At 40.7% G+C, this 9,062-nt stretch overlaps 1 protein-coding gene across 1 annotated transcript; it reads left to right on the top strand.

Moving 5' to 3' along the window:
• The first annotated feature begins 3,580 nt into the window (after nucleotides 1-3,580).
• Nucleotides 3,581-8,467, top strand: LOC117478817 (E3 ubiquitin-protein ligase TRIM39-like). The gene is made up of 2 exons (XM_034125726.1): nucleotides 3,581-3,917; nucleotides 6,695-8,467. Exon 2 carries the CDS (start codon nucleotides 6,712-6,714, stop codon nucleotides 8,095-8,097), a length of 1,386 nt encoding a protein of 461 aa, XP_033981617.1. The 5' UTR covers nucleotides 3,581-3,917; nucleotides 6,695-6,711; the 3' UTR covers nucleotides 8,098-8,467.
• The last annotated feature ends 595 nt before the right edge of the window (nucleotides 8,468-9,062 follow it).

The raw sequence follows: 9,062 nt of genomic DNA, 5'->3' as shown, positions 1-9,062 counted from the left end.
ACACACACACACACACACACACACACGGAGGGGTCTCTGAGCTCCCACGGACGCAGTGAAATCATACATCTGTGGGGGTCGCTAATACATTACCAACAACCATTATTTTAATCACAAATAATGCATGTGTCAATGTAATGAGTATTATTTACGTTACCGAGGTAAATCGGCTAAAAGAAAAACATGTTTTCCAAAAGAACTACGCATCGTATTCTCTCTTGAATGACAATATGCCTGCACTTCACCCATAGACTGTATATATAAATGGACGTAGGGTCCGTGACGTCACCCATAGGATTCTGCAGAGTTGCCGAGAAGCCCTTAGTAGGCGGAGTCGGCCACTAACGGCTCGACAGTGGCGTCAGAGTTCCACTCCCGCCTGCTCCAGCCTGCTCCAAATAAGGGCAAAGAGGCGGAGCCGAGGCGGGACCTGCTGCCACCGGGCTGGAAGTTCCAGAGCTAGCTGAAGCTACCAAGCTAAGCTAACATGCTCCCCATCTGCACACTGCCGTCGCATTTTACGTTTCTAAGGTAAGCGGACATGAGATTATTCAGCAAAACTATAAATAATAATCTAAGTTGAGTTTTTAGCATAATACTTCAGAATCTTAAAATCCCTTAACATTTGTATGCAATTGTGCTAAATTAAACACTGGAATCAAGCAAATATTAATATGTTTGCATGACATTAGTTATTTATATTTTGCCATCACTTAATTATACGTTTAATACATTTAAGTTAAGCTAAGGTACATGTGATGATAGCTAGTTAGTGCTCTTACCTGTGAGGCCTCCTCCAAACAGCATTATAACCAGACTGTATCATTAAAACTACAAGTACCAGTTCTAGATCCTTGACTTTAGACAAACAATTCAAAAGACAAAATGTATTTAAAGACCAATCTTTATTTGAAGGTGCCTCTTAACCTGAGATATTAGTTATACAGTAATAGTATTGACAATCTAAAAAAACTGAGCAACTCAACAGTCAACTTTATATTTCTTATTGTCTAAAGCATTTATTATTTTCATTTTCCCCCTCTCATATTCAGTGTGGATGGATTGAGACAGCGTGGTGTCCAGAGAGCTGCAGAGACTTCAGAGAGAAACCTCCGTGTGATGGACGTCCTGCCTGTTGGTTTGGCCGGAGAGGACTGAGGGTCTTTCCTCTATGAGGAGGACCAGACCTGATGGAGGAGCCCATGCATAGCTGATACCACCTGATCAGGCCTAGTCTGTCACTTTATTTGACTAAATGTGTTTACTTATACATTTAATAGGTTTACACCTTCTGTCCATATGTGCTTTTTATTTAAAACATGTTTGATTAACTTTTGGTTCACATTTCAATAAATTGAATTTGTATTTGCACTCCTTTTGTCCATTATTCTTACTGAAAATGTTAGATTACACTTTCACATCCGACTGAAGATTGGCCCCATTTATTTGCGTTGCAAACTCTGCCGTACAAGGTACATGTTGTGAAGCTCATGAAGTGAGGCAAATAGAATTAATCAGCTGATGGAGTGTAGATGTGGAAATAGGTGCATTCGATCAGCTGACTGTGTTTTCACAATAAAAGTAGTTTCTTAGTGAATGTCCTGTACTGGTCTTAACATCTCATAACATCAGCTTTTCATTTTCCTATTGGATGTTTTTCTTGACCCTCGGAGAAAGAGGAGATGCTGAGTCGTGTCTTTCAGGCATGTCCTTTCCTAACAAAAATTACAGGAAACATAAAACCAATTATTGCAGAACAAGTGTGTTATTTATGAAAGAGGTGTGTTTGTGTTTAGGGGCTGTAGATATAATTATTTTGTAATTATAATGTTTTTTTTTATTTCAACAGTGAGCTACAAAGACAATCAGATTATGAATGAACAGTATGAAATTCATCAACATTGAAATGTATTTTATTATCAAAATAATATTTAACTGTTATTAAAACAAGCTTGCTCTGTTGTCTCACTGAAAGAATAACTTTTACCACGTTTTTACAGACAATATTGAGAGATAAATAGCAGTTGTCACTATGCGTTAAATATCTTTGCCTTCAATACATTAAATTAGAAAGCCGACAGTCATATTGCTTGTTAACATCTAAATGTAACCCTTTGCATGGAAAAAACCCTCAACTTCACTGATGTGTAGGTGATCTAGTATTTAGTATTGTTTAATGGAATGTATAGCAGTGTATTAAAGTCAATACTTCATTTATTTAAACCAATATCTTTCTTGATTCTTTGTACAGTATGAATTCAGAGTATTTGTACCTGTGCTGAAGTTCACTGCTGTGAGGAGTCCAGTTCTGTCTCTCACTCTCTGGTCCAGCCTGTCTGCATCACCTGGACACTTTAAACAATCAGATATATATGTAAAGAACCATGTGTACAAACAATATAACTTATTATCTTCTGTTGAACATGTTGGATTGTGTATTGGCCGAGTCAGGGTCCTTTTTATTTTACTGTAACTTTGGAAGTTGTGTTACCAATGCTTACTGTTTATTTGATAACAATTTGGTAATGCAATTAATAAAAACAACAAGGTTTGGGTTCGCTCTTCAGATGACTGTGATGTTAACGTGTAAGCTCAATAATGAACTCCAGCTCAACCAACCATATTGTAATATCTAAGTAATCATCTTGAAATATGACATTAATAATTGTAATATACACACATCTTATTGTGAGGTTGATTTCACATACACTACTTCAACGTTAGCTTGTCTACATACGTGAGCATAGCCAATTTAAATTAACCTTAGCGATGCATACAGTTCCTACCTACATAATAAAATATCTCTCTAAGTTACAAGGATGTCCTTATTTTATCAACCTCAAACAGAAGCCTTTTGTTCTACAGTATTATCCCACTTAACGCTTAACACTTGTCTATTTCGTTTTAACCTTTATATATACAGTCTATGGTTTTAAGTTAACTTGGAGGCTAAGATTAGCATCGTTAGCACCGATGTAGCTACCACTCGCTTACACGCTAACCCAAGCCTTAACATTCATTACGTAGCTGATTGAAATCATAAACACATAAATAAAGTACTCGAATTTCACTTACCGCAAAACGGCATTCATGCACCGTCTGTTTTAACCGCAGAGCGAGTCACAATAGTCCGATATATAAGCATGAAGAACAAACAAACACGGCCGGGGTCAAGTTGTGTTCCCTGGATGAACTGAGCAGGCAGAGTCCCTGTAGCTTCACGGAGACGGAGCAGCTAGCAGAGAGACAAGAAGCTAACAGCAGCAGTCACTTGACAGAGCTGTCACTCAATGTGACCACGTCCTAATTTATGCAAAAACTTTACGACCTAATATAAATAAAAGGGTCATGTTAGAAAACAATTCACTCACAGATTCATAATCATGAAGGTGGAATCTAACTATATACATAATAATATTTATTGCATCCAGGGCTAGAAACGTTTTTTTTCTGCTGTAAAATTGGGCATTTTAACATGGGGGTCTATGGAAATTGCTCCTTTCTGCAGTCATCGCCTATCGGCCAATATATGACCTGCAGTTTGTGGCACTTCCGTATTGGCGTCCCGGCTCTTCCCCAGAGTTTGCCGCTTGACTTCACCTCCAATAACCCTAACCCGTCCCTTTGTCTATGACTATCTATTGACTCACTTCCCTTTTTATCCTGCTGAAGAAGCCTCAGCGGCGAAACGTCGAGGAAACCCCCTCCTCTCCCTCTACTCTTTTAAATACCTTTTGGTTCTTTTAAAACATACTTTTATCCATTTATAAAACAATTGTATTTGTTTTATATCTTTTAATTTATTTTATGATCGTTTTTAACGGCTCTAGTCCGCTCACAGGGACTATTTTTAACAACTACATGCAGCAAACAAACGGCAAAGGAACAAGAGATTAAAGGAACAACTGCTTCAAACGGTGAGTAACGGACACAATAAAGAGTGTGCACACTGAAGACGCCGCAATACCCCACCAGGAAGCCGGGCTCCTCCAGACTGTATGTTGGCATGGCAAGGACTTGTGTGTGTGAGGCGTTTTGAAAACCATCATTATAATCTTTAACCACTGTTTCCTATACTTTTCCCCTTTAACCCTTTGTGTCCCCCAGGTGGAATGCATACTATAGTATATGAGTACTTTATTTGGGGTATTTTAAGTATATTTTTCGTACTAGTTTTACTTGAGTACAATAGGAATGCAGGATTTCTTCAACCTCTGTATTTATATTTTTAAAAATGGCCTTTAGTTGAACATTTTCTTTAACTCTGCTGCCACCTGCTGGTATAAGTAGTTTGTGCACCTTACACACAGACAGACACGTGACCAGAAGTCTGCTTTTCATGAGCAACAAAATACCCTTCAAAAATAAAGGCACCAACGTCCTGCTGTGAGATTTATTATGAATTAGAACAATGCTTTATTGCTTTTTATGAAGCACTCTTGAAAAGAGAAAGGAAAAACAGATTAACTTTTAGCTTTGTGTTATGATTACTTAAAGTGGACCTATCATGCTATATTTGAATATTATAAAACGGACAAGTAAAATCAAGCAATCTGATTGGTTCTTAGCCGTGGTATACTGAGCGTATACCACGGGTAGAATTGTAAGTTACTTTTCACAACAAGTCAGTATCCCTCCGCGTCTGAGATAAACAGTATACAGTTGGGCTGAAAAGCAAACTGCCTGCAGTTTGCTTTTCAAACTGGAACAAGAAAGCAGCAGAGAAGTAACGGGCAGAAACCCTCCTTTTTACGCAACGGTCCAGACATAGACATCAAACGGCAAAAACATATTCAGTGTGCAGTTCCTTTGGCATTAGGGCAGGGATATTTAGATACTTTCCAAGGTTTGGCATAATGAATTGTGCTACTTTTAAAGCAAGCAACGATGTTTTCAAATCTGTAATCAAAAAGGTCCGCAAAAACATTTAAGATCCTCCGGGGGGGAGTGGATTGAGGAGGGTTCGCGTCGGGCCGAACCACGCCCCTTAGCTGTGATATAATGAGCATATACCACGGCCTGTCGTGAGCTATTGCTTAAATATATTGTAGGGCCATACCTGGTATATTTATACGTTTCTGTTTTCAAAATACCAAACAGATCATGCATTTTAGCCATGCCTCATTTCGCTCTATGTGCTGTTTGCTGTCTATGGGTCTGATTCTGCTGACCACGCCCCCCTGCAGGAGAGGGGAGACGTGCTCTGATCAGCTGCTGGGCTGTCAGAAGAGGGGGAGAAAAAGAGATCTCTGTCCTCCGTGTTTTATTATATAGAGTCGTTATTCATTTGTTTTAAAGCTCAATAAATAACAAAGAAGACCTTTGACCGGCACTTTTCTAATTTTGTCCGGAAGATTTCAACTTTAACGGACATCTTCACCGGCGAAACAAACTGAAACTGAAACTCTGCCGCACGGTCCCCTCGTTCCTTGGAAGAGGCGGAGAGGTGGGTGTTTGTCATCTGCTGGTGGACTAACCGGAGAGAATTACAGTGCTTGCCTCGACGAGGAGGGATTGCATTGAATTAAAGCAGCGGGAGCAAACGCTTGCCTCGGGGAGGGAGAAAGAAAGCCACAGCGGAGAATAAACAGAAGGGTAACCATGGTAACCAAGTCTTCTTCACTGCTTTTGTGGCTGACGACAGCGCCACTTACAGGCCTGGCATATGTACTACAGCGTCTCCAGCGCTTTCGAACGGCAATGGCCGTGGTTGTCTCCTCCTGATTGGTGGAGTTGGCCCAATAGCCGTAGCGCCACCGTCCTGACGTCAGGACAGTGTTCAAATCTGGATCAGTTTTTATCAGATCTGTTGCAGCCCCTTTTTTAGAGATTTGGGTATGGAGGAAAATAGAGAGGGTTGTGTTTTCTGACACTTGGTGAGTTCCCTGGAACACCGGGGACACATATTCATGTATAAAAGACGTACAAAAGTGCATTTTGCATGATAGGTCCCCTTTAACTCTAGAAAACTGGACATAAACAATGGTATATATGGTGTTAGCAAACAATAGCTCTTGCTAATGCTATCTGTGCTAACAGTAGCTCTTTGGGACTCCATAAAAGCATGGGTTGTCGAACATAAATGTAAGGATAAAATAGGCATGTTTGTTAGAAATGAGCTTTACAATAGATAGGGACACAACGCTTTCAAGCAAAGAACAGTGTTAGCAAAAACGTACCATCCTGCAGCCGTTGCCGAGTCCAGGCGTCGTTTCGCGTTGCGACGTTGAGCTCCCGCTGTATTTTTTCATCCGCAACGAGATGGAGTAACGTCTGTACCTCGTCAAACGACCACGGCATGTTTTTTGTTGTTGCTGCCATCTCTTTATGGATTTGTTTAACGGTAGCTTGTCTGTTTTAAAAATGGTGCTTATGCAACGCTTGGGGACTGTCTCGCGCAACGATTTTGACGATTCTCTCTGACCAATCAGCAGTCGGGAGTGTTTACGTCACTAGATTGGCATATTCAGCTCGGTTGTTGGCTCGGTAGGAACTTTGAAGTTAAAAAGTACCCGTGAGCCAGAACTACCCCTAGTGGAAAAGCAAAAAAAAGCGGGCCAGGCCAAACTAAACCGTGCTAAGCCGTGCTAGGTCCTGCAGTGGAAAAGCGCCAAAAGTGAATTTCAGTGAAGTCATTAGAGGAGGGGGAGGGGAGCCATGACTGACTGTATACTCCTGTCTGCTGTGTTTTCAGCTTCACTCAGAGACAACATGGCTTCCAGGTTAGAGGAGGATCTCTGCTGTCCGGTCTGTCAGGAAGTCTTTAGAGATCCAGTCATCCTGTCCTGCTGCCACAGCTTCTGTAAAGCCTGTCTGCAGAACTGGTGGGATGGGAAAGAAGTAAAGGAGTGTCCAGTTTGTAGGAGAAAATCTTCAAAGGAATTCATTATTAACTTTGCTTTAAAGAACCTGTGTGAGACCTTCTTACAGGAGAGAGATCAGAGATCTCCAGAGGCTCTCTGCAGTCTGCACTCTGAGAAACTCAAACTCTTCTGTCTGGACCATCAGCAGCCAGTGTGTCACATCTGCAGAGATTCAAAAACACACACCAACCACAGAATCACACCCATCGATGAAGCTGCACAGGATCTCAGAGAGGAGCTCCAGAAATCTCTGCAGCCCTTTCAGGAGAAACTGGAGCTCTTTGAAGAAGTTAAAGTGAAGTTTGATCAAACAGCAGGACACATGAAGGTCCAGGCTCAACACACAGAGACGCAGATTAAGGAGCAGTTTAAGAAGCTTCACCAGTTTCTAGAAGAGGAAGAGGAGGCCAGGATGGCTGCACTGAGGGAGGAAGAGGAGCAGAAGAGGAGGATGATGGAGGAGAAGATGGAGGCTGTGAGCAGAGAGATAGCAGCTCTTTCACACACAGTCAGAGCCACAGAGGAGGAGCTGAGAGCTGAAGACGTCTCCTTCCTGCACAACTACAAGGCTGCAGTGGAGAGGCTGCAGCGCCCCCTGCTGGAGGAGCCACAGCTGCCCTCAGGAGCTCTGATAGACCAGGCCAAACACCTGGGCAACCTCAGCTTCAACATCTGGAGCAAGATGAAGGACATGGTGTCCTACTCTCCTGTCATCCTGGACCCAAACACTGCTTATCCAGAACTCTTCCTGTCTGAAGATCTGACCAGTGTGAGACAAGGAAGAGAGAGACAGGAACTTCCTGATACTCCAGAGAGGTTTGATCATTACTGCCGTGTCCTGAGCTCTGAGGGCTTTAACTCAGGGACTCACAGCTGGGATGTCCAGGTTACAGACAGTACATACTGGGTACTGGGTGTGTCAGTAGAGTCTGTCCAGAGGAAGGGAAGCATACAGTCTGGATTCTGGAGAATACGTTTCTTTAAAGGTAAATACTCATCAGGGTCAACATCAGCTCCAGACACTCCTCTCAGCCTGCAGAAGAAGCTCCAGAGGGTCAGAGTGGATCTGGACTGGAACAGAGGAAAGCTGTCGTTCTCTGATCCTGACACTAACACACACATACACACCTTCACACACACTTTCACTGAGAAGATGTTTCCATACATTAACACACTGGAGGAAGTGAAGATATTACCACTGAAGGTGTGTGTGACAGTGGATCAGAGCAGGTAGAGATACACAGGATCATTATATCTATGATGATCATCTCTTAAAGGGATCATTCACTGACCTCTGAACCTGTCCTCCTGCTGTCTCTTTATTCTAAACATGTTTTTATTCTTGTTGTTATTGAGTTTGATAATCTGCTTTTTGATCATACTGTCAACCTTTATTAAATTGAAACACGTGCATTTAGCAGACACTTTTATCCAAGTAACATCATGTTCATCAAATATGCTGAACTGCTTCCTTTAGAGGAAATAAGAGATATATATTCTTTACATTTGAAATGATCTCACCCAGATTCAGATCTTTATGTCAGGTTATAGTTCAACCTTCTCTGTTTTATTGATTCTATGTCGTTATAAATTGTTAATTTGTTATTTGTTCATGATGGGAAAATAAATAAATAATATGTTTAATCCAACTGTGAGTTTGAGCAGCGAATCATTTATCAGATCCAAAATAAAATGCATTTTTTATTAGTTTTATTACATGCAATTTTAAACTTGTATAATCATATAAAACATACAGAGTTACTGGGTTTAAATTAACTCCCTGACAGACCTCTTCGTCAGGGAATAAAATAAATGTTTTAAAGAGATTTCTAAGTATTTAAATACAGAGTAAATGTTAAACAGAGTTTTCCCAGGAGAAGCCTAAACAGAGAGGACGACCCATTGCTGTTCAGCGTGGATTATCAAATGCACACGTTTATTAACTCTAAAGGATTTCATCTCAATCTAAAATACTGATTTCTTGGCAGCGGTGTGTTATCGAGTTTTAACAACCTCTTAAACTTCTAATTTGACCAATCAGAGTTGAGTATTCAGCTAAGACGTTTAATAAAATATAATAATATATAGTAAAGTAAAATATATAATGGAGAAGATAAAGTAATGTGTGCACTACTTGAATATATAAAAACATGTATGTTACAATAGAGTTATTCATTCATATTAATAATGATGTCACTC

This window comes from Trematomus bernacchii, unplaced genomic scaffold, assembly GCF_902827165.1.
Source record: "Trematomus bernacchii unplaced genomic scaffold, fTreBer1.1, whole genome shotgun sequence".
NCBI lineage: Eukaryota > Metazoa > Chordata > Actinopteri > Perciformes > Nototheniidae > Trematomus > Trematomus bernacchii.
Note: the sequence above shows the minus strand (reverse complement) of the source record. Positions and strands in the feature narration are given on the sequence as shown.

Coding starts and splice junctions, on each gene's coding strand:
- LOC117478817 (XM_034125726.1), top strand. CDS start 6,712: ATGGCTTCCAGGTTAGAGGAGGATCTCTGCTGTCCGGTCTGTCAGGAA.